The following is a 26,170-nucleotide window of genomic DNA, read 5'->3' as shown; positions in this document are numbered from 1 at the left end:
TACGGCGTGTCTCATAATAAAATCGTGCTTTTGGAACGTAAAGCCCCATAATGCACCCAATGTTACACTTCAATATTTTATCACTCCTCTCTACAACAGTAGATACCTTGATTTCTACTTACAAGACATTTATTTTAGTTCACCTTATTTTCTTTAAAAAAATGATAAGAGATTTTTCCCCGCCCAATTCATGGCCGATCCCACAGAGTGGGTTCCATCACGTCATTAAGGATCAAGAACGAGAATGACGACTCTATAATGAAGACAGATATCGCAGTTCTGATTATTTCGAAAATGAAGGAAAAGAAAAACGCGATTTGCGAATCGAGAGACAAGAAAGGACCGTTTACTTACGTTAGGAGAAAGATACGGTCCATCCGAAAAGTCTGAGGAGTTATTTGATGATGATGATGACCTTGATGGGTTCGGCGCACACATATGGATCGCAGGTGCCACCACCCCTTTCCTTCTTCATCTTCTTTTTTCTCCTTGTACTTATCGCGCGTAACCACGAGGGGGGGGGGGGGGCATTGGCCATGGTTCGCAATGGGGATTTGAAACTGGACGCTCTTGTAATTATCATCATGATCGTCGTCGTCATCATCATTCGGTGCTGACGGACTCGTGCGAGTATCGAGACCTACTGAGGAGAAAGAAGAGAGGCGACCGGGAAGGATGGCCATCATACCGCGCATGAGGGTGTCCACAAGGGGCGAGCTCCTGGTGTGCGTGTCGTGCGCCGTCTACGTCGTCTACTACATCCTGGTGGTGGTGCGCACGCCACGGCTGGTGTGCCGAACCGGCCGCCTGCGCCGCTTCATGCACTCCAGCATGGGCGACTTCTTCAGGCACTACTACTGCGCCCCGATCTGGTGCATCGGCGCCAACCTGCAGTGCCTCGTCGGCTGCCTCTACAACGTGAGTGCACCGCACTGACTGGAGCTATTTGCCATTTTGTGCAGAGCAATACAGAGATGAGTACGCGGATTGGAGTGATCACTGCCAGTGAATAATAGCACTGATTGGGCCGCTAGGATAAGTGGGGTCAGCTGCAGGTATACAGAAATTCTAACGCGCATCCCGGTTCCCGTCTCCAAGAAAAAATGAGCGTGGTGTGACGGTGTAGAACAGATGACAGAAACCCTCATGATAACCAAAACGTGCCGTCGCTCCTTTTTCATAAAGCTTGTTCTTAGACACATAGCGCCGTAGCTTTTCGCAGCTGCCGCAAAATGTGCCCCGCATCGAAGGTTTTTACACGCAAGTCCGTTTGTGTTTATTGTACACCTATGACACATGTTAAACGAGAAGATGTCCACTTGTAGAGAGATTACACCGAATAGTGCTTAGGAGTGAAGCAAGCAGTCACGTGTCGCTTTGAACACGTGTTCTGCATACCTTTCTATGGCGGAGCCCGAAGAATGACAATAAAGAAAACAGGAATCGAGGCAGTTGGGCAGAATGAAATAATTAGTTGCGACACAACTCCGCACAAAGCGTAGAAGCTGAGGAAAAAAAATTGTCCAAGACCCACGCACTATGGAAGTGTGAGCTACACGAAGCACCATACTGCAGGTATACTATCCAGCATTGTTTGGTGTTCCACAGAACAATACCAGGTGAACGAACGGGTTCCTGTAAACTATGTAGTTATATATATATATATATATATACATATATGTATATATATATATATATATATATATATATATATATATATATATATATATATATATATATATATAAGCCAACAAACACTGACACCAAGTACAACATAGGGGAAATTGCATGTGCTTAATAAATGAAATAAAGTAATGATAAATTATTGGAAATTAAAGTGGATGAAAAAACAACTTGCCGCAGGTGGGAACCGAACCCACAACCTTCGCATGTCGCGATGTGTGTGTGTGTGTGTGTGTGTGTGTGTGTGTGTGTGTGTGTGTGTGTGTGTGTGTGTGTGTGTGTGTGTGTGCGTGCGTGCGTGCGGATCGCGAGCCTGTGTTGTGTGACGACAGCGGCGCCACGACAGCGACTTCATAGACGATCTCATGATCGCAATTTTATAATTGCTACGCGAGCCTGCGTCTAGGCGATTGTGGGGCTTTACATAGGTAGTGAACGAGCGTTCTAGAGGGAAACGCGGATTGTTACGTCATGAGCGGCTACCTGCTATACAGCAGTGCGTACATATGAATCTTATTGTCATGTGTGTTAAAACGACTATGGCATTTATTCTTCGGCGAAGAAAGGTTAAAACGCGATTAACTTCGGCCATCATGCAATCGGTACAGCGACGCGTAGTTTCTGCGTAGCGTAAGTTGCTAAGAGGAAAGCATACAAGGCAAAATGGCTCGGTCATGGAAATAGCGGAGTCTAACACGGCACCTCCAAGCGTGCAACCAAACGACAAAGTGGCACGGGCTACACGCGCGGACAGTTTTAAAGAGCTGGCTCGCTTTGGAACACGAGACATGTGCGTGCGATTGTGTCCTAATGCTTAGAACACTGGGCTGCTGTGCTCCACGCAGAGGTCGCACAAGAACATGAAAAGTGCGAATAAGGAGGCAAACAGTATAGTAGAAAAATACAACTGTGGAATCATTTCTCGAATTTTGGCCGCTTGGATGTCGCTTGGGTGGTTCTCACCCGTCGTCTCCCTACTGAACGCCGAGCCGAAGCGTCAGCTACTTCCCATCCATGACGGCAGATGACTGCAATTGTCTGATCGTTGACCCGCGACAACGACGAGGTACAAAATCTGGCTTGACATACATAATAATATTTCGTGTTAGAACGCAACCATGAGAGTTAGCTTTATCAGTCACAAATGACTTGGAAACGAAAGACAGCTGGCGAGACTACCTTGGAGTATGTTACCAACTCGCCCTGACGCAATATTATTTGAGTGCCTCTGCTGAGGCATATGCAATTTTTATCGGTAAATATGGAGTGCACTGCATTCTAAAGCAACCAAAAACTAAAATTGCAAGTGTTACTGCACCCCAACAGCACCAATAGAGAAGGATATAATGAAATTCATGACGTCACACAGACTTACCAACGCTGGTGTTTGAACGAGAAATTTAAAATACACGATTTAAGTTCTATAGCAATGATTAGAGAAAATAGTGTCTTGGAAAGAATATCTCATATCTTTAAGCTGACTTAGCGTTCTTTGCAGAGTACCGTTAAGTATATTTTTCTCAACATTGAGAACGCCTCAATTTTTGAGGTAAGGGTTTACTTCACTTTTTTTTCGCTTATACCGGGTGGCACAGGAATATTGTGCTGCCTAAATTTTCGCGCTGTAACCAGAACTCGCCGTTACTGAATGCCAAGTGAATCTGGTCAAAATAAGGCCTGGTTACACCAGAGAAGAAAGAATGATCCCCAGGAAGAACCAGGATATGTTGATTCATTTTTGCATGCATTTGTTTACATGCATCACAGGCACCAGGATCGTATTATATTTCAGAAGGGATAGTCTAGTGGGATGCAAGACGATACAAGACTGAAGGAGCGCAGAATTACGGGAAAGTTACCGCAGTAAAATATATAAAGTAAGCATACAAAGCGGTTGGTTATTTGCGAACACCGTGATGAAGACTAATAGGGTACAGTTCATTTCCACACTCTGAACTCTTAGAAGAGATATTATTAAAAAGAGCTAAGAATGTAGAGCAGGCATTTCAAGCGGAAATTGTTTAAGGCTACGAATACAAGCACTGTCTTCTTGAGGACGATTTGAGAGTTCAAGGGTGGTAGGCGAGCCAGATGAATTCAGGGAGAATGGGGCTAGACGGCGGAGCGTAGCTTACATTGATTTACCCGGGAGCAATTTTCTTTATTCCTAGTTCGTCCCTAGGAATAACGTGGGAGATGAGTCCGTCTGGAGCGCACAGCCCACATGCAACGGCGCAGTGTTTCGTGCCAACTCGAGCAGTGTTGTCAGGTCTTCGGGAGAAAATATATCCGGAAAATTCCGAAACGTAGCCACAAAAGTCGCCAACCGCGGCAGAAACAATAATTTGTAGACAAAAAAAAAATGTTGCCACGGTGCGACAAACATACAACTGTAAATGTTTGACGCGAAAGCTCAAAAGGAATAACTTGAAAAAGACCTGTAGTTCTCGGCTGCACTGATGGCAAGCAAGAATAATAGAACAAAAACGTGATCACGTAATAATGCATCTGTAATGAAGAGGAACGCCCGGCGCTGCTGCTATATCGCCAGTCGTCTGGGAGGCGTGAGCTCGAGATTAGCCTGAGCTGCTCTGGTTGAGACACGCTGCCTGCTGCTCTCTTGCACTGTATTCGTATTCTGGTAGAGGTGCTGCGGTTTTCCCCCAACCTGGAACTACGCAGCCGAACTCTGCCATCCTTCATGCCTGACGACCCCGGCCCGACATCCCCACCGGTTAATCCAGCCATTGTATGTGCCGGTGCCCAGCGTCAGCGAGATCCTGATATCTTCAGTGGTAACGACGAGAAAGACGTTGAAGATTGGCTGGAATCGTATGAACGCGCCAGCAACACCAACTAATGGGACGATACCCTCAAGCTCCGCAACGCGATCTCTTTATCGGGCGTCGCCAAGCTGTGGTTCGATGACCACGAAGCCGATCTCCGCACGTGGGCTTGCTTCAAAACCGGCATCGCAGAAGTTTTCGGCCGCCCTGGCATGCGCAAACGTCGCGCTGAACAACGCCTACGAAGCCGACCCAGCAAACTGGTGAAACGTTCACCAGCTACATACACGTCATACAGGTCATACATACAGGTCATACACGAGTAGGTTGGCGCAGCGGTCCCTTCTGCCCGCGAGACTCCGCTGGTGCCGACTCCCGTTGCTTTTCCCGAGGTGACTGCATATCTCAGCTATGCCGAGGCTCTCACGCGGCCACCGCCTCCGACCTTTGCGCCATTCCCATCAGTCGTGCCACTGCGTCCAGCTCCTCCCTTCTTTCAGCCGCGGTACCCCCACAGCAGTGGACAATGGCGTACCCTTGACAAACGGCCAACATGTTTTGCGTGTGGTTTTTCACCATTTTACTATATTTATGATATTTTATTTATTGACCAGCTGACACTCTTTGACAATTTTCGATGCACGTTTGCGGTGCTTTTTCATAGCGGTAGTGGTGCAGCCAATTTCAGCACACTAAACTAGCTGCGCACCGTCCTTGCACCACTACGACTTCTGTTCAAGTGTTCCCGTGTGAACTGTATGACGTCACAAACATTCTACTCTCCCTGGTATGCAGTGGCAAGCGCCTTTAAGTAACGTACATAGACACTGACACATGTAACGTCATGGCTGCTATGACGCGTTTTTGGTTGTTGCAGTAGCTTCTAGCGCCAAGAAGCATGGTCTTCGAGATTCGCTGTAGTGGTAACCTATGCTAGCGTTGGGATTAGGACTGAAGCTATTGCTTCCGTCTAAGGAATGACGCAAAAACATAGCCGTTAAGATTAATTCGTCTTACTCACGGACCGTGGCTGTGCGCCATCTGTAGAGAAATTCCAAGGGAAGTTTTCAGTTAACATACCCCGACCGCCCCGGAGTGCATGAGGCAGTCATCTCAGCCAATGAGCGTTGCGCATCAATGTATTTACGCAGTCCTGAGCAGCCGGGGACGACAAGTAAAAGAGGCTCACTGGCCATATGTCTGATCTAGGTTTTAAGCTCCTGGATTTGCTAGCGGAGCTTGCAACAAAAACTAGTGTGACCTTGGAAATTCGATGCCGTGGCTGTTTCTTCGAGGGCGCCGTCGGAGGCGGTGTGATTTTGACACTACCTATACCGATTACCATCGTCAAAGACGCCAGAAAATAGCTCGGTCGCCAACCACAATTTTTGGTAGCCAAGACCCTCTAGAAGTAGCCAATTTGGCGAGAAGTCGCCAAACGTGGCAACCCTGACTTCGCGAGGCCAGGCAAAAGGAGACTTCGCGCCCCCGTAGTTACATCGCGCAGCGCGTCCAGAAGGACGCGTCGTAGATGAGCCGGGCTAATTCACACGGCTGAGTCATGAAGCGTCTCTGCGGCGTCAATACACTGCTTCGCTACATTGTTTGAACGCGTATCGCGTTAACGTCGACAGCCATCAGGGGACGGGTTCTACTAATTTGTTTTTTATATGTCAAGGAACACTTTTGTAAAGCTGTGTTGAGCTTCTGGGTGAGGGCCACCACTGCGGATGTTTATCTGTCAAGTCCGTGTCCTTGTTAGTCCTTAGTAGTAACAGAATGCTTCTACAGAAAGTTTTTTTTTTATATGTTTACAGAGTGCCCCATAAAATGTTATGTCACTTGTGCCTGGCATGGACATTTCGTTCAAGGCTATATTGCGTGTATGATTCTCATACCTATAAACACATATTAGTCGATTGAAGCACATCTGGCTGCATCGCTCCATCATAAATGTAATTAAACAAGTACTGGGGAGGTATCCTGAGAATAACTGTAATATACATAACTAGACTAACCTAAATGCATCTTACGCTGTTGTTTGTTAGCTTGAAGACATGTGGGCATATCTAAATCGTGAGACAAATCTATTCATCCCCACCGATTCGACTTTATACAGAGTTGGGTGTGCAGAGAGGCTCATATATATCAGCAAATTTAGCTAGACACTTAGAAGCCGTAAAATGATCGTAAGTATACATTATTTTTCCAATTCTGGTATTATATTTTGATGGGACTCAAAGGGGGAGGGAAGATAGGGAAGCAATGGACATAATCGGGTATTAGGTTTTGATTCTGCAAAAGATGGCTGTCATATTTTTTTCTTTTTATTACGAATATTTATCCACGAACACAAGTTTTCATATGACTGAAGTAACCTTTCTGGGAAAGCACAGGGATTGCAGGAGTTGGAAATTCAAGACAATGAGCAAAACGAGACGAAGATGAAAGCAGGAGCCAATGTTTGTGGACTTTTCTTTAACACGCGCCATATGCTTGCTAAGTACAAGTCCACTTGTCGAAACATTGACTCCTACTTTCATCTTGGTCTCGTTTTTCTCATCATTTACAACGCTTATACCATATGCTTATACCATATACCATATACTTTTGAAACCTTTAGTGCCCTATAAGCCATCCACGGAGAGAAAAAGCATTACATTTATCAGATTTCTTAAGGGTGTTTTCCCACATAGCTCTGGTTAGAACACACAGAAGCTTTTCCTGTTCTTTTCTTATATTTAAAAATGTGAAAGAAAAGTAATAACCATATTCACCAGAAAAAGTGCAATATCTCTTCGTGGAAGAACTATACTGCAATAGGTCCGAGTTAAAACTTCAACACTTAGCGATGACAGCAAAGCTGGGCAATTGATAATATAAAGATTGTCAAACAAACATTATAATCACGTTTGCCAGAAAAAGGGCAATCTCTCTTAGTGTGAGTACTATAGAGCAATAGGTCCGAGTTAAAACATCAACACTTAATGATGAGAGCAAAGCTGGGCAAGTGATAATATGTGGCAGTTGGATAAACACCGCCTTGTAAGTCGCTTCCGCGGTGACAAAGGGCCAAATAAATGCTTTAGTAGAAGCGATTCTAACACATATGGCCTCTGTTGCAAGGTGTTGAATGTGAAACGATTGCAAACCAGAATATCTCTAGTGTTATTGTCGCGCAGCAAAATATTATTGAGGTCGTGGAAAATTACAGTGCAACGGCAAGGCCGATGGAACAAAGTTTTGAAGGCAATCCCAAGAGCGGCAAAAAAACTTTATTTTAGCTTTGAGCTGGATGAGTTATAAACAAATCTTTATACTCAATAGCCTCTAAACTGTCATGTTGAGAGCTTCGAATACATCACTGCTAATATCCAATGATCTCAACTTTCGCTATAAAAGGCCTACACTCCCACCTGGCGAACTTGAGTCACATGCTATTGGCTGTATGTTGTAAGCCTGAATATAAAATTTCATCCGCTTTTGAGCTAACTTTCCCATCATTGACATCTGCATCACAATAACAAATTTTTTGTGTTGCAGAAGGTGAAAGAACCAAGTTTTGTTGATGCTGTGACTGTTGCGACGAAATAGTGCCGGCACCCTATTTTTTTTCGTCTGCCTGAGAACAAACGCATGGCCTTACCACTTCTGGCGTGAATAACAATTGGCGGTTCGTTTTTTAGTAAAACACATTTGTAAGGTCTTATTCATCCGACATTTCTAAGGGCTTATTCACTCGCTTATGATAAGTAAGGTCATTTACTCCATGTACCAACAACTGGTCAACTGGTGCTAAGGTTCGTCTTTCTAGCGGCACTTTGTCGCGAGGTCATCTGCCAGAAAAAAAGAAAATAAGAATGGCGCAGGTCTTGCGCCTGCGTCGGAATCACAGGAACTCGAAGCCTCCGAGATGTTTGCGCTGACGGTGTTGCCTAACGCTGATGCGTAACCTTGTTTGCTGCATAAAGCCGACGCCCTATTTCGGCTTTCCCATTCTTCGCTTCTTCGGAGGTCTGGCTATAGGTATCCCCGGTGGTCTCATGTCGGCACCAGTCAGATGCAGACCACAACATTCCCCTTTCTGAGCGCGTTGCTTGGCTAATTGATGCGTGGGTGATTGAGGCTATTGTGTGTGGCAGCGTTTTGCGCGATGTACATATGTGCTGCGTGCGCTGTGTTTGATAGACACCAGACTTCCGTGTGTGCACGTGGCTTGGCTAGATTGATGCTTTCATGTCTGAGGAGGTTTTTTAAATTCTTTTTCTATGCGTTGTGGGCACTGCGTGCGCTGTGATCGAGATGAGCCAGAACGTCGCGCAGGAAACTTAGTAAAGAAAGAAAGGTTCAGTTTGACAACCACCATATTGTGATTATTCTTGTATTTGGACTGCGCGCGATGCACAAGATTAATGTCGCCGTTAACATGATTGGTTCGAAGGCAGGCTGCTAGATTATTCACGGTTCCTTTGATAAATTTGTACCCAAAAGCGAGCACTGCCTCTGTTTTTTTTAATGTTCATGTCAATGCTGTGCTGTCTAGGGATAATGAGTCCTGGCCTCATCGTTTATATTCATTGCGAAGTTCGTTTTATTTCTTCGGATGACAACTATGCCGTTTGACCTCGCCAATTTCATGTCAAAAATACTTGTCTAGTTTTGTAAACTCGTCGAATTCTTGTTATTGGTAGCCAGTCAACATAGCATGCCACAGATCTCAGCGGAGTTTCTTCGTTGGATGTTTGAAGCCGAAGAATGCTCCTCATTGATGTTGTGAGTACACACAGCTTGCCATATATGTCAGCTAATGCTTTTACAATGAATGATTTCACTGATGTCATCTATAGTGGTGGCCATGTTGGACGGCTACATCACGCGGCGAAAAAGATGCGCCTAATATGAGTCGCTTATTTCACTTTATCGCCGGCAGTGCAGTGGAAGCTCTCAGTGAGGTCTGTACATGAGGCCCTTGTTACCCCGTGAAAGCTATTTCTTATATTCTGCTTGGTTGAGTGTCACTGATGACATTAAGTACAACTTTGAGGCAATCAGAATGTTCGGCTAGTTCCTGCGTAGAACCCAGCACTGAACATTTAAACTGATCCGGAGAGGTGGAAAAACCACAATTCAACATTCCGGACTGTGGCGCAGTCTTTCCACAGGAACACAGTATATACCACGTATTTTTTTTTACACCATGAAAATTTTTGAAAAGTCCTTCTCGCAGATAGCACAATTCCAGTCAGTGAGCTAGGTTACTCAAAGAGGCGGTTCCAAAATCAAAAAGGGCGGTTGGCAGATAGAGTAGCACACGTGGTATAAAGGTTATAAACAGCTTCCTCAGAAAGGCTGCCCAATGTTTCGATAGGATTTTCATCAAAGGCGGCCTCGTCGTTCGCGGCCGGCCACCTTTGACGAAGCTAGGTCCTCCTATCGAAACGTTGACTAGCCTTCCTGAGGCACCTTACACCTGTTTATAACTTTTCACCAGAAGGATGGACTATACACACAAGATAAATGAAAATACGTAATTAACTAATGAAAATGAAATCACTACATTAACTTGTTCATTAATCATATTAGGTGGATATAGCAATTCACGGGTTGGAGCCGGTGAGTTCGCAGGACGCATCAAGCTAGAATGAATTTTCAGGATGACACTAGTTTCAAGATATTCATTCCCAAAATAGGCAAATAAATGCACGGGCGTTCTAGTTAGTTTTGCGCTTCAATACGTAATATGGTGGTTTGGTAAAAAAGTAAATGGAACAGTAGAGGATTTCCACTACCAGTACCCAGGCGCATATCGCAAAGCCAATTCGATCTTATTATTTCGTTACAAGTGAATTTGCCTCACAAACACACTTGATACAACTGTTAAACATCACTATGCCGAGTAACGTAGCTAACAAAAAATAATAAGTGAATTCTCGCGAATTTGTCGATTATGCAATTATCTCAGCCGGACGGGAAACGTCCATCGCGTCGAGTAATCCTGCTCAAGGAATAAAATTACGCTACCTTCCGCAGGCAATGTTTAGAAATGTGTGTAAGATTTAAAACAAAGAGACGTCTAACGCCAGGGTAAGCACCAAGACATCGCGTATGGCTGTTCGAAAAACGACAGCGCATTACAGACCAGAGGGACATAATTCTAGAAATTGTAGCAACAACTTGTAGAATGTGAAGCATAAGTAAACCAACTGCATCCACTAGTTAGACCACCCAGTTCGGCCCCTGGTGTAACTGCTAAACTGAGCAGTTACCTATCGTCGACCCAGTCATCAACGTGTGTTCGCATTCGATCTGACGTATAACAGACTACAATGTCGTGTCCAACATTTACAAAGGCCAGCAGTGGTGAAGATAGCAGCGCCAGAGCAGCAATTCTCCAGTGTTGCTCGAAATGGCTCTACCAGAAAGGGATTGTACAGCAGCAGTGTCCGTCCTCAAAAGACGGTTAGTTGAACAGAAGTCATATCTACAGTGGCAGAAAACTTGTTCCCAGGACTCACCGCAATGTCGGGCGATCGTCTCCGAAAGTGCTGTAGCCACACCAATGTCGAGCTGTAAACGTAGGCTTGGTGTGGCCGCATGCTAGTGCCACTACCGGAATCATACCCTAAGAGATGGACTCTTTACTGCGAAGCTGTTAAGGGCTAGCTTCCCCAGGATCCTGTCCATGTGTAGACCCAAAACTCCCCCTACGTAGGCCGATCCCGAAGATAGTTCAATACCGGGCCGACCCGCGGCGGAGGGGCAGTTCGCCACTAAGCGGCCCATATACATGGCTTCGCTGGTCATCCTTTTTCACAGAGTGGAAGGGCAGTGAGTATTTTTTTCTGTAAATTCTTTTACCCTGGTCCACTACAAGTACATCCCACCACTTGAGCCACCCTGTTCTCATGTTACGAGACATTGTCAGCGTAATTGAAGTAGCATATAACGCCGCCAAAATTCGCAGTGGTGGCTGCCGCGGCTGCCGTACCGGCGTGAGTTATTCGTGCTCTCAGACCGGGGCCTAGTGGCGCTCGACTGGGTGAACGAGGACCAGCCGGGTCCCGTGGTGCTCCTGGCCGGCGGAGGCTTCATGGACAGCCAGAGCCGGCCTTGGCGCGCGCTCATCCCCGCGCTCACCGCGCTCGGCTTCCCCTGCGTGGTGGTGAACGGCCGTGGCTGCGGTGGCGTCCCTCTCACCACGCACCGCATCACCTATGCGATGAGCGTCAACGACTTCGCGGAGGTATGCATGGCGCGACGCTTGGGAAGCTTGAACGGCTGTAGTTCCGCCTTAGACGGCCCATGGGACGATGAAAAATGTGATGTCCGGGGTCAGGGCACCAAAATGCGTGGGTTATTTATTGATGATCGAACCCATGACCATTTCTTGGAGTCTAAACCACGATGTTTGGCGTTAATTAAGGGGAAGGTAATTAAGGCAGTGTTAATTTAGATAGAGGCTAATAAGACATACAAACCCACGACCTTTGGTGGGAGTAGGACACTGGACCTTTAGGGGTACAAAAATTCGATGTCGCCAAAGTTGACGTTGCCACCATTGATGGTCAAACGCATGACAGGCCACTTTTGGTGTTAATTTAGCCACAGTTAAGATAGACTTAATTAAGGCACTCGAACATCCGACCTTTGATGAGAGTCAGATGCTCGACCTTTGGTGGGATCAAAATTCAATCCTAGCAAAATTGATGTTGGCACCATTGATGGTCGAACCCATGACCTTTCTTTGACCCGCCACTTTTGGTGTTAATGAAGGCGCAGTTAACTAAAGCACAGTTGATTAAGACATATTTAATTAAGACACTCGGACCCATGACCTTTGATGGGAGTCGAAACCTCGACGTTTGATGGTAAGGGAAAATTAAGGCAGTCGAACCTATGAGCAATGGTTGCAGTCGAACCCGTCACTTTTCGTAATAATTAGGGCACAGTTAATTGAGATGGAGTAAGTTAAGGTACTCGAACCAACGACCTTTGGTGGGACAGAATGGATAACTGGGCTGGCTGGTTCATTTGCATCCTGAAACTAAAAGCGTACAAAGAAGAGAACGAAGAGAGTGGACAGGACGAGGCTCTTAGTCACAACTGAAAAATTTTATTGAAAGAAAACAAATACATACACAAGAAAAGAGTTGGACGGCTGCGCATGCTTGTCAAGAATGCCTGTCCTGTCCCTTCTCTTCGTTCTCGCCTTTGTGCGCTTTTACAGTTTCAAGATGCTTTGGTGTGAGTTGAACCCTCGAACTTTGGTGTTAATTAAGGTGAAGTTAATTAATATAGAGTTAATTAAAGTAGTAAATGAAGGCACTCAGATTATAAAAAGTAAGAATGCATTGGAATGAGAATATAAATTAATTGAATGCTTCGTGAGCATGCAGGCTTTCGTCTTGATCCAGTTTCACTTGTGCTAAATTGACTGTGAACTTTTTATCTACATAAGCTCCGGTACTTGCATTTTGCTGTCCCTCTGGAGGCAAGCAAGACAGTGCTCGGCTTTAATGCGCAGGTTGTATCTTTGTTGAAAGTTTCGTACGTTGCCGCGCTCGCATTAAATAGTGCCTGTAATGAGCTCGGATGACGTGTTAAACGAAGGCGTGCGCATGCATTAACATACCCGAACAACAGCCGTACATGTGTTACCGACGTGCCATGCACTTGTCAGTGAGCGCAATTGCCAATCAGGCAGAGAAGCGGCACCCTTTCAAGCCTTTCTTCTTCTTTTAGCACAGCACCTGGTGGTTACATTAAGCACCCATTTTGCCGCTCGTTGGTTCAGATGAGGCAGCGCTGCTGTTATCACCTGGATGGGTCACTGGACACGACTGATAACAATGTTCTTATCCATTTTGCGACTTGCTGCCGGGTTTGAAAAATGAAATCGATCGTTAGAAAGAGCGACAACGCGGCGGCGAAAGCTGAGAACGCGCCGAGTATGAAGTTCTCGCCATAACGGTGGCAGTAGAAGCCGGCTTAGCAGAAGGCTGCACTATCTAATCACGACAACGGCTTTATCCGGAGGCGAGCTTTAGCATATACTGTATTTTTGTACGCAACATTTCAGTACGTGCTTGTTTGAGTCTTGCATTCCCATGTGCAATATAAATATATACACCGTCCCAGCGGCATCCTGAAGTGCTCTTTCTTTTGGGGTCGCGAGAAGCGGTGACAGCGGCCTTTCAACAGAGTGACATCGTGTCTCAGGGTTGGTGCTCGGTATCAAAAGTGGCAAAGCAGACGACAGCATTCCGGGGCGAGCGATGATGCAGGCGATTCGTTTTCTTGCTTGTATTTCATGTTGAGGAACGTTTCCAGACTGTAGCGTTGCCAGAACTTGTCCAGTGAAGTCCAATTGGCTTTGTGGCTGCATGGAGATTAAATACCGTGCGTAAAATAGTGCAAAGTCATGCGATAGTTCCGCAAACCCAACAGCTGCATTTATTCAATGTTCTCTCGGAGCACAGGGACGTTCTCATACGTCGAAATGAATATTTTATTACAAGCGACACATGTACCTTTTTATTGTGGTTTGATCAGCACGCCACAAAACCACTTGAGCTAGAAGCTGTAGACACCCAAAACAGATAAAAACCAACTTCGAAACGAACAAAATGACAGACCCCGAAAATTGGCATGAAAGTGATATATGCAGCAACCATCCATAATGATTACCAATCACAGCGAATAACAAGAACGAACAAAGTAGCGGACGAGCTACACGACAGCTACAGCTACACGATTCCGAGAATCTACAGTATTCTCGTTCGCCGCATCGTACAAGATGGGCTGGCCAACGCCGGATGGCCATTTGGACTTGCGACAACAAGTGAGCGGCAGTCTCCCCTTTTCCCTCCGGTCCCTCCCCCCGCAACTTACTTACCCGACAGCACGCGCCCTCTCCTTCGCCTTCTAACGGCCAACTAGCAAGCGAGCTAACGAAGTAATAGTGTGCGCCCCCTTTGTTTCAGTACCCTCTCGCCACTTGGTTGCGCGAGAGTTCGCGCGCGACGATCCTCCTTCCTTTCTCCCCTTTTCGCATCTTGGTTGCCTTAGGTTGCTCGAGAGGTTGCGCGCTTTCCTACGACGCTTTCCTTTGCCGTATTCGGCGTCATTTTCTCCTATAGGCCTATTAGGAGACCCATAGGAGGCCTATGGGCCTCCTATAGAGGCAAATGGGCCTAAGGGCCTATTTGGTGGGCAAAGGGCCTAAGGGCAAAGGGCCTAAGGGCCTATAGAGGCAAAGGGCCTAAGGGCCTCCTATAGGAGGCAAATAGGAGGCCTATGGGCCTCCTATTTCCACCATAATCTTTCCTTCGACGCGTCTCCTCGCCTTCCTTACCCCAACTTCGACCGCCATCGCACCACCGACCTAAGACGGCGATGGCCTAAACAGCTAAAGAACGCTATTCGCTTCAAGAAGCGGGCATTAGCTTGAATGGAGACTGCCACCTCTAAACCTCCAGACGCCCCTACGCTTCCGCGCGATAGCACGTGCGTCTCTAAAGCAGTTGGCGTTCGGCGGCAAACGCGCGCCGAGACTCGCTTGCGTGACAACACGCACCCTCAGCATCGGCGCCACCGTACCTCCGGGGAAAGTACGGCTTCTTACAACCAGCAGCCGTCCACCGATCGCCACGAAAGCTGGAAAGCGCCAAGGCATTCACTGATACTCCACTACTAACGTGTAGGTGGTGGCCGAGGTGCGCAAGCGCTACCCGGCGGAGTGCTTGCTGGGCGTGGGCGTGTCCTTTGGAGGCCTGCAGCTCGCTCTGTACCTGTGCCAGTGGGGTCCCCGCGCGCAGTTGGACGCGGCGGTGGCCGTGTCGCCACCTTTCCAGATGGGTCTGACGACCCGCAATCTGCGTAAATGGGGGACCAGCATGCTGCTCGACACCTGGATCACCCGGCGCTTCGTGGGCTGCCTGCGCGACAACCAGGAGGTCGTGCGCTCGACCGTGAGTACACAACTATAGCCCGATACAACATGAGAAGACAGGAGAGGCGCCGCCAATATGACCGGAGTGCGCCAGTCGATCGCCTCCGCGACTAAGGAAGTGCAGTTCCGCAGGCGCGACTAGGCCCAGTTCGAACCGCGGGCTCCATGTGCTCCGTCGGTGGCATCACCGGTCGTGATGCTCATGACGTCAGCCTAGAGTGCGCGTCCATTGGTGGAGGCTCGTGTGCATCCGCCTTTGAGGGCCAAATGCCACTGCCTTCTAAAGTGGCACCCGTCGATAATACACGTAAATCATCAACTGAATTTCTGTGAAAGAAGTCAACTATTTTCTTACTGGCAAGAGCTGCAAAATTACGCTGACTCTCACTGATGCACTGAATCCCCAGCTCATACAGTCATTCTCTAATTGCATACATAGGCGTGGGACAGCCTCCGATTTTGCCCACTGACGTTTCCTACTAAATCCTGCATAAAAGAAAGGCAGCAGGGGTGTGTAAAACTGGAAGGCCACAGATATAAACACCGTTTTCGTCGTACAATCGCGCAATTTTACTAGCCACGTTTGTAGTTAGTTATAGGAAAAGGTAAACGTATTAGTCGTGAGGCATCGAACGCCTGTATGCGTGCCGTCGAAACCACTTAATAACACGCACTTTCTTCCGGCGATATAGACTCATATGGCACGCGAGTGGCACTTTCATGGAGCCGCATTTTCACTGCTGTTATCGCGTGCGCGAGTCCTATGTAGAGCTTTCTACTGCAAATGCTGTAAGGAACTGTGGCACTGTGATCGCTCAGTTTCCGTCAGAACGATGGCTAGTGCGTGGACTGACGTGATCTTCGTGTATGCGGCTTCAGACGTCCTTGTAGCTTTATTTACTACCCTTTATATGCATTTATTGCGCATACATTTGGAAGCAATTGCAGTTTTTTTCCGAAACACAGAAGGCGATAGGACTGCGTAGATGCATAACCATTCTGAAATGCCGCGTTTATAACGCAACATTTTGTTAAAGATCATAGATTTTTCAAGGTAACATGGCTGCTTGAAGACACATGGATGAAGTTAGGCGCTGGCGCTAACCGTCGTTGCAGCTTGCAGCTCCGCTCCGTTGTCGTTCCGCTCCGTCGTTGCAGCTTGCAGCTTGCAGCTCCGTTGCAGCTTGCAGCTCCGACAGACGCGAGGGATCCTATCGCCACCGGCGGCATGGGCAGCCAAGGTTGGCCGAAGCAAAGGCCAGAGCTCGATGTTCGTACAGTCACTAGGCAGTTTTGTAGAAAGCTCTATGAACCTCGTGTGCGGCGCACGTTTACATTATTGTAGTCATTTGCTCACTCTCGCACCAGATAAACAAATCACTTAACCAATAAATCAGTGTGAGTGACGCGTGTTGTAGAAGTCAGTGTCAGTCATCAATTTCTTATGCCTCGAGAAACAGTGATATTCCTTGATAACAAATGGATATGGCTTATGATTCGTCCACACTAATGGTAAGAACGTGTGCCACGGGCCGCAGGCGCGGAGGAGAAAGCGCGCCACGAAAAGTGGTTAGCATCAACTTTTTCGTGGCGAAAAGCAGTTCGGTCTCGGAGTTATTCTTGCAGCATGCCGCTCGCCGCCAATCGGCGGCACCCATGACAAACTGCCGATACATGCACATGGGCAAACGCCAGGAAGAACCACCACCCTCTTCCACCCTCTTCCACCATCGCCGATCACAGCTGCATTGATAGCTACCGAGAGTGAGTTTGTCACGCAATGTTTAAGCAGAATAGTTTTCGCGTGAACGATAGCACATGACTGTTGGTGATGATGCCCGTTTAGCTGGGCACTTAACCGGGGTAACAAATTAGCATGCTCAAAAGGGCTTAGCTAGGTTTCGTGTACGATGTATCAAGGGCCTGGTTTCGTACTATAAGGTTTTCGTTTGCGGTATTGGACCAATGAGAGAGCTCACTACAATAACGAAACAAGATGATAATAATAAACAAGAGGCGATGATAGACTGATAAAAATCCTCATAGAAATTTTGTTGAGCTTCTCTTCACTCTGTCTGATATTCGGTAGACATTTAGCAGACATGAAACAATGTCATGCATGATTTTTGTCAAGGCAATCCGAGAATTCACCACGAACTAAATAATAAGTGCAGTTTCTGCTGAAATGCGGCGAGGTTAGACTAAACGTTTCAGGAAGCTGGACGTTTAAGCTATTGAATCTTATGTAGAATTTAATGTGCCGTAAATCTTATCCGTAATAACTAAAATGAACTGGTTTTTGCGCACATCAAGATTTTCTTTTGAATGATAAGAAATCAAAGCTTCCTTTTCATAGCCACACGGGATTGACGAGGTGGTTGGGTGCAGTGCAGGTCCGTATTTTGGACGATATATTTATGGAAATATATACTAACGTGCGATTGATTTATGGAAATATATACAAACGTGCGGTCTTGCCCGATTGCCCGTTGCCGGGCATAGTGCAAACAGGCACTGGTTAAACTGCTAACCGAGGTAGCGTGGTTGCGCAAGCGATGTACATACGCACGGACGCAAGCTCTAACACGAAAATGCCATCGTCGTCATGTGATCGTTATCATTCTGTTGTGAACATTCCTTTATTTTCATGCAGAAGTCACTGTTACGCCGTCTTCATGCTTTCATCAATGCGTTGGCATTTCATAGTCATCACGTCGTCGCCGTCACGCTGTCATCGCTCCATCGCCCTTATTGTCTCCGTCACCTTTATTCAATCATTATCATAACTGTTGTCATCACGCCAGCGTAATTATGCCGTCATAATTTCATTGTTATCATGTCATCGTCGTCATACAGTCTTTGTCACGCTTTTGTGATTATACCATCCTAGATCTGAAGTGAAGGCGCTAAAATGACGGAGGACAAACAAGAAACACACACACACACACAGGGCTCCGTCATTTTAGCGCCTTCACTTCAGCTCGTGCTTAACGAACACGCCCAACTATCCATCCTATACCATCCTAGTTCCACCATCTTCGTGCAGTGGTAATCACTGCATTTTCATTTCTTCGTCATCACAACTCGATCGTCGCGCTGTAATTGTTCCATCACCATCATTCCGTCGCCGCCATTCCACCTTCACGCCGTTACCATTCCTTCGTGATCATTATACCGCCATCATTTCATCGTCGTCATACTCTCGTCATCTCGCTGCCGTAATCATTCCATCATCATTTCATCACCGCCATGTTATTTTTCTTATTGGTCGTTTTCCTACAGTCGTCGTCACGCATTCGCCATCGTACCGTCATATTCATACAGTCGTAGTGGTTCCATCGTCGCCAATCTACATTCGTAAATGTATTGTCGTCACGCCGTCTTCATCATACAACTGTCACCATGAAGTAGCCGCTGCATGGTCGTCGTCATAAATATCACCATCATTTAGAAATCAATAGGTCGTTGTCGTCACGCCCTCGTCGTTATATTATTTATCCTTCCTCATTATGTTGCCGTCATTCAGTGGCTGTCATTGCAGTGTCGCGATTCCGTAGTCGTCATGATGGCATTCTATTGCGTCGTTCTCATGTAGTTATCGTCACGCATTCGTGGTCATATCCCCGTCGCGATGCTGTTGAGTGGTTTTATTCATCGTCAATCCAGTTGCGTCATCCAATGGCCGTCATGTCGTAGTCGTCGCACCATCGTCTTTATATCGTTGTCGTCATGCCCTCGTTATTAGGCCTTTCTTGTCGTCTTTTCAGTATCACCATGCTATTATCGTCATGCCATCGTCGTCATACCGTCGTTAGCCTTCAGTCGTAGTCCTTTCTTCGTCGACCCTCCATATTGTTGTCGCGCAGTCATCGTAATGCCGCAATGGTGGTTGCATCGCCATAATTAGATGTTTTATTGACATTATCGTCTCGTTATGTTGTCGTCGTGTGGTCACAGTAGTTTCATCATCGTCATTCCAGTGTCGTCACCTCATTGTCGTCAACTTCGTCATCACACAGTCATGATTAGTCAGCGTACTGTCATTGTCATTACTTTGTCGTCGTTGCATCGCCGTCGTTTCTTTGTCGCCAATCATTAGATGACCATATTTAAGCGTAACAACTTGATATTGAGCTATGTGTTAGACTTGATCGTATATATTCAGTTTGCAAATGGTTGTTAAACACGAGCAGCCATTTGTCGTTAACGCCAACAAAAGCTTCTCTTAAGCAAATTCCTACAGCCCACGAGATCTGTAATTGTTTTATGTTATGCACTGATTTTGCGGGGCTGTCTTTGCCAAGATAGTTTACTCCAGCAAACATTTGTGTGGATAACCGCTAAACAACACGCGCACTGTTAAAATATGAACCAGTAAGGCTCATGATTAGCGAACGCTTGGAGTAAAAATTTTCTTCCTGACAATGCAACTGACTGTTATGGCGGAATACCTTATTGCTGAATCTCATGTGGCATGAGGCAACACAATGCCTTCGATTACACATTTTTTTGAAAATGTCGTAGCCTGCATTGAAAACCCTTACGAGGAGTTTGATGCTAAGACATCGAGTAAGTATGCAGTCAGCGCAATTGTTTAAGATGTTCTAACTATCCCTAAAAACCAGTACAGCTGAATAAATTCAGTTCCGATCATTGTTGTTATTTTTCAAATGTCAACGACCCGCTGAGCATTATTATCATTAGTGTTATCGTTATTATTAAAGAAAAGCAGAAGAGTTTCTTCAAGGTTATACATATGGAGAGTGATGTTAACCCAGTCTTCTACATTTAATGTAACATAAGTCATAATCAAGAAAAGTCAAGCGTACACAAATGATGTCTATCATGGCGATATCATGCTCGCCTAATGAGTGTCCCGCAGCAGTGTTCACCCCAGCACATTTTAGGCATTACTAGATGTCTGAACCCGGTTCTACACAAAGCCACTGGAATCAGAAATACCGCTGTCACCTCAATAAGATACATGATGCCGAAGGATTGCAAAGGAGCCGGCTGTGTTTGCGAATCACTGCGCGGCGTGGCAATAATAGCACGAAAGCAACTATGCGACCTTTGAGGAAGATTTCTCGATTATAAAAAGAAAGCTTCGGAGGAACGTGATCAAATTGCGGCGTAAAAGCCAGTCTATATGTAGAAGAGAGTGAGAAAACTGTCGCCGTTTCGCCCGAAAGAAGGACCATTGGTAGCAGCTACGTGTATGAAATGAACGCTCGTAGCAAGGTTTGTGGTTTTGTGGGCGATATGAATTGCGGTAAGCATTCCCTAAAAAAAACAAAGACAAACCTAAATAGGTTTCAGTTGATGGCCTCGAGCACTCGGCGGCCCAACGCTGGTGTGATCAGATCCGTCAGCGCGGAGCTTGCGTGCTGGCCACCGCCCCCGCCCCCCCCAAGAAAACAAAGAAAAAAAAAACGTTTGGTGCTGCCGCTATCGCATCGCCATTTCAACTGTGCCACGTGTCGGCAACTCGAATCACGTCAAAAGCAACGCCATCCTTGCCACACTTCAAATGTGCAGCATATGACCTCCAATGTACAGTGTCAATGTCACACATGCGCTTGGCCGCGCAAAAAACCACGCCACGCCTCCGCGCGCATCCACGGTCAGGATGGAGGAGGAGGCGCGCGCTCGCTTCCACAAGCGCGGCCGAGGTGCAGTGCTTATTCCATCCCGCAACATCCAAAATTGGGCACTCGGGTTGACGGCGCCCATCAAGGCCCTGTAGCTCGGCTCGTTCTGGGATGCTCAAACCGTAAGCCGCGGCAGATCACGTGACAGTGAACACACGGAGCTACGGCGTGCAGGACGTTACTTCCCCTCGCAGTGCGACTTTACAATGAGACTTACGGGACCGCCGTCGGGGGCGCCGTCCACCAACGGCGAACGCGAAAACACTGCTCAAACGTTTGTATAATCGCTATTGCTATAAAAAAGCGTAGAGGTTAGCTGAAGCAGTACTGATGGGCTCTCTTCAAACGTGCAAGATATTGTCAACAGGTCACAGGTTTGGTTTTCTTTGTTGTCTTTTAATCAACACCTCCTTCCTGAAGATTTATCATTTGCACAATGCGATTTCTTCGCAGAATATAGTCAACGCCGAGAGTGTGTTCAGTTGCTGGACGCTGGCTTCATTCAACAAGCACTACGCAGCTCCCGTATTTGGCTTCGCATCTATAGAGGACTTCTACGAGAGCTGCAGCCTCAAGGTAACAACACTCAAGCATGCGTGATGTTTTGGTCGTACGCGAGAACTGTCGCATTGTTGTAGTGCTCATCTTGTGTGCAACCTACGCAGGCATCTTCGAAACCTTTTTAGAGAGGCACGTGTACATTTCCCACATGCAGCCGCAATATCACCTTCTAGCTTTGTTTCTCGATCAAAAAACAAACAAACATGAAGAGCACTGGACGGGACACTGTACAAACTGTTTTGCATTCTTGGAATTTACGGTATTTTTGAAAAATTGCCCAAACGTTGCGAAAAAGTCAGAATTTAGAGCTCTCCCCCGACCTCTTCGTTCACTTCGCGCTCCGAGAGGCACGAAAAAAAGAAAGACAACACAAAGACATTTTACCACAGTTTACTATTTATTGACGGCGCATGAAAATACGCGAAAAAAATGTTCATTTTTTATTCAGACGTGCAAAACACATTTACAATAAGCTTAATCAACGAACAGCAAAACTATTTTGCAGGAACGTTTTCTGCCCTACATGGGAAAGACCGAGGAAAAATCTGGAAATGCGCTTAACCGCAAGCCACCTAGCGTTGTTTGGAATTTATACATGCATCGCCCAGCATATGCGAACCATTGGTGTAGGTTACATTCTCTTCTCGTCACGTGCGTGACGTGACTGCAGCCGCTGATCTTGGTCTGTCTCATCTGAGTGCACTTTGAAAGAAGAGCGAGTTACGTTCAGAAGGGCTTTAACCTTTTTGCTGATATATGCCAACAAATGATACCTGCTGCTTGTTATTCATTGTTGGCCACAACATTTAGGCAGAAACTTTGAGCTCATTACCGAAACTCAGCTAGAAAAAAAATTCTACTGTCAACACTGGGCTAACTAGACTGGGCAACACAGTCGAGCTGTCGCTTGCTGAGGAAGGCCGCGTTACCCAAACAAAATGCGCGCACCCATTGTCTGAAGCAAGACAACCATGGCGCTTTCCGGTGAAGTGATCACATGGAACTATTTGCAGTGTCAAATGCAGAAATTCATACCTCGCCTGCAACAACAACAAAAAATGAAATAATGACTTGATAATGATGAAAATTGAATACAAATAAACATGCCCATCTAATGAGCTCTTTCTCATGTCTTTACGAGGAGTACATCAAACAAAAATCTGAATGAAATTGAACAAAAAGCAGAATGTATCGTTGTTTGTTTTGTTTGTTTGTGTATTGATACTGTTAACCGCCGGAGGGTCATTACAGGAATGGAGATACACTAAATATTTACAATACAATGAAGAATCACACGCACAACAATGAAGATAATGATAATAATGCTAATAAAAGCACCGCTTTTTCACACATATTCACAGTAGTAATAATTCAAGCACACTTGCACTCGTCGTGACAAACGCGCGGTGTTATTGATCTAGGAGATCAGACCACTTCTTCACCGGAACAAACAAAAATCTGCAGCTCGTCTAGAAATATACTTAAAGAAGAGGAAACCAGTGAATGGGGCAGCGTGTTCCATTCCTTGATTACTCTAGGAAAATAGCTATATTTAAAAGTGTCATTTCGTGTTAATGGTGGCTCGATATACATGCTATGTCTATGTCGGAAGCGTGCGTTGGGCGATAACTTGAAGAAGTCGGACTCGTTAATTATAAGCTTGTTATGAATGCTGAAAAATTTTAATCTCTCCACTGCTGTCTTAACTTCTAAAGCAGGAAGATTTGCGTTCCGGAAAAAAATTCGCTAGGGGTGTGACAATAGCGATATCCGTTAAATATTAATATTATATAAGTTCGCTTGAATTGTTATTCAAGAAGATTCCTACCCTGTATGGTTACGCAAATTATTTCAGGGCAATATAGAAAATCTTCGTGGAAATTCAGCAAAATAATTACAAGAAAAATGTATAATACGTCTAACACATAAAACCTTATAGCTAGAAAATTTCTTTTTTTTCAAAATTTGGCTCTCATAAGGGTACTTTTTCACCAAAGTTGCCAAAAAGCAGTAAAATACTGAAGATTAATCTTTGTAGGTTTTTAACCTGGCTTGGCGCAAACCTTGTTAGGTGCTAAAATTATTTTTCTAATAATTCTTTTGCAGAGCCATGTTTTGCGTGCTCGAGAAAACAATAAAAGCTCGTTACGTGACACGGTAATTTTTTGAAGCAGAAATGTTTTAGCGGTAACTCTAAGAAAGGGGTAATAAATAGACATGACTTTTAAAGCTAGGTCTGAGATGGTCGAGAATCCGCCCTCCGACACGCCGAGGAGTGGCCCATCTACGTGTATTGTCGGTCACTCGATGGGAGTACGTTTGAGGGCACTGATGTTGCTGAACAGAAATGACAGGTCATGTATTTTTTTCAAATTTCACTTGCACTTTGCAGCCCCGGAAAAACTGAAACCACAGCAGATATCCTCACGGAAGGAAATTATCTGGATATGTTTCCATAGGTTGTACAACATCTCCTTTGACAATGTAGCGATTATAACAATACATTAAAAGTCAATTATAAACTTAATTATTTATTACCTACGCTGAAACAAAAAGAGAATATTTGAGTTCCTCGAGAGGACAGAGCAATATAGGAAGTTCGTTGCAACGCGAGGTGTGCTGTTTCAGCTTTGGCACAAGTTAGCTGGAACAGAATGCGTAAGCTACGCTAGCTTCACGCTTTGAAATTCTGATTTAAGCACGAGAACATAACGCACAGCGCATAATAGCCTTCTCTATATGCTGGGAAGACTCTTCAATGCTGTATGGTTAGGCAAACGAACCACTGATTGATTACTTACCATACTAATTAGCTCATAACGCAAGAACATTACATTTTGTTTGTTGGAGGAATTGTGCTCAGCGTGGCAAGAAGTGAACAAGTTGATTTATACCCGCCGTGGTTGCTCAGTGGCTATGGTGTTAGGCTGCTGAGCACGAGTTCGCGGGATCGAATCCCGGCAACGGCGGCCGCATTTCGATGGGGGCGAAATGCGAAAACACCCGTGTACTTAGATTTAGGTGCACGTTAAAGAACCCCAGGTGGTCAAAATTTCCGCAGTCCCCCACTACGGCGTGCCTCATAATCAGAAAGTGGTTTTGGCACGTAAAACCCCATATATTATTAAGTTGATTTATTTTTCTCAATGTCGAACTTGGTTCGGCCATTACAGGGATAAGGTTTGTAAAGTCAATACCTGCTCGCGAATTTCCTTCAGAACATGTAACCCCTGTAGATGGCAAACCGCGCGTTATTGGTCATAAAACCGGAATTGATGGGTCGGGAATGTGACTTCTAGAAGGTCGTTGCGCGCTGCCTTGCTTGGACACGTACCGAGCCGACACAAGCTGAGCGCGACCTCGCCCGTGCCTGCAGGGACGCCTGTGCACGGTGCAGCGTCCCCTGGTGTTCCTCGTGTCGGCGGACGACACGCTGAACCCCGGCGCCGCCTGCCTCGAAGCCGAGATCCTGAACTCGCCCTGGCTGGCCGCCGTGGTGACGCCGCGTGGCGGCCACATGGGTTTCGTGGACGGCTGGCTGTGGCCGCAGCAGCCCTTCTACCTGGAACGCTTCGTCACGTCGTTCGTCAAAGGCGTGCAACGCGTGTGCAAGGATTGGGGTGTGCGGGTGCTGCACAACCTGGGAGACTGACGCTGACGCCGCTGAAAGAGCGCGTTGGCGTCGCTCCCGACTCCTCGACTACGCTAAGCGCGGAAGTAATTAAATAAGAAAACATCTGCATTTCTTAACTACTGAGTTACAATTAGACGCTGTTTCGATTATACGCTTCTCCTCCGCTCGTACGCGGAGGCAATCTCGCAGAGTGAGGAACGCAGCGGGTCTTGACGACAGGACGGTTGCTGACTGTTGGTTATTCCCAAGTCGCAGAGCATTCCTAATTTAAGGAACCATGAAGCGAAGCAAAGGACGACGTAATTCTGTCGATAGGTGGTTGCTTCCTTTTTATATTGCACTTTTTGAAGGGTTTTTAACACAATAACCCTTCGAAAGGTCGTAAGTTATATGCAGTATAATCTCCGCTCCTTAGTGCTGCTAAACAACGGGGTTGACGAGGGTGATGAGTCACAAGCGCCATTTGTGCTACATAAGAGCGTTTTTCCGACCGTGAAAGAAGCCCGTGAATGCATGCAAAGTGCCTCGACTGGCCAGTTGCGTGGCAATTTCGGGTGTATTCGCGGGCTTCTTTCATGCTCGGAAAAACACTTTTGTGTAGCATGCATTGAGCAAGAGAAAGCTGTATCCTGAGCTTTTCGTGTTGCTCTAAAATTTTCTCATTGACACTTTTCGTCTAATTGTAACATTTGAGAAGTTCATTAACTAATTGAGACTAATTATCTAAGTAGGCGGAATGAAACAAAAAAATAATCTGACTATCTCCAAGCGACGGCATACAGCATTACCTTGGTTCGGTCCAGCTACGTGGCATTGGCGTATTTTCAGTGTTTGACTCAAGTTACGTGGAACACCCGGTATACAGACACACACGCCCTTCTAAGCTCTGTCATCCCTTCTCTAC

At 46.1% G+C, this 26,170-nt stretch overlaps 1 protein-coding gene across 1 annotated transcript; it reads left to right on the top strand.

Annotated features, from left to right (window-relative positions):
* Positions 1-629: 629 nt before the first annotated feature.
* Positions 630-25,382, top strand: LOC135907532 (protein ABHD1-like). The gene is made up of 5 exons (XM_065439222.1): positions 630-918; positions 11,434-11,712; positions 15,173-15,439; positions 21,525-21,647; positions 25,009-25,382. Exons 1-5 carry the CDS (start codon positions 676-678, stop codon positions 25,282-25,284), a joined length of 1,188 nt encoding a protein of 395 aa, XP_065295294.1. The 5' UTR covers positions 630-675; the 3' UTR covers positions 25,285-25,382.
* The last annotated feature ends 788 nt before the right edge of the window (positions 25,383-26,170 follow it).

This window comes from Dermacentor albipictus, chromosome 7, assembly GCF_038994185.2.
Source record: "Dermacentor albipictus isolate Rhodes 1998 colony chromosome 7, USDA_Dalb.pri_finalv2, whole genome shotgun sequence".
Classification (NCBI taxonomy): domain Eukaryota; kingdom Metazoa; phylum Arthropoda; class Arachnida; order Ixodida; family Ixodidae; genus Dermacentor; species Dermacentor albipictus.
The sequence above is the reverse complement of the archived record's forward strand: the minus strand, read 5'-3'. Positions and strand labels throughout refer to the sequence as shown.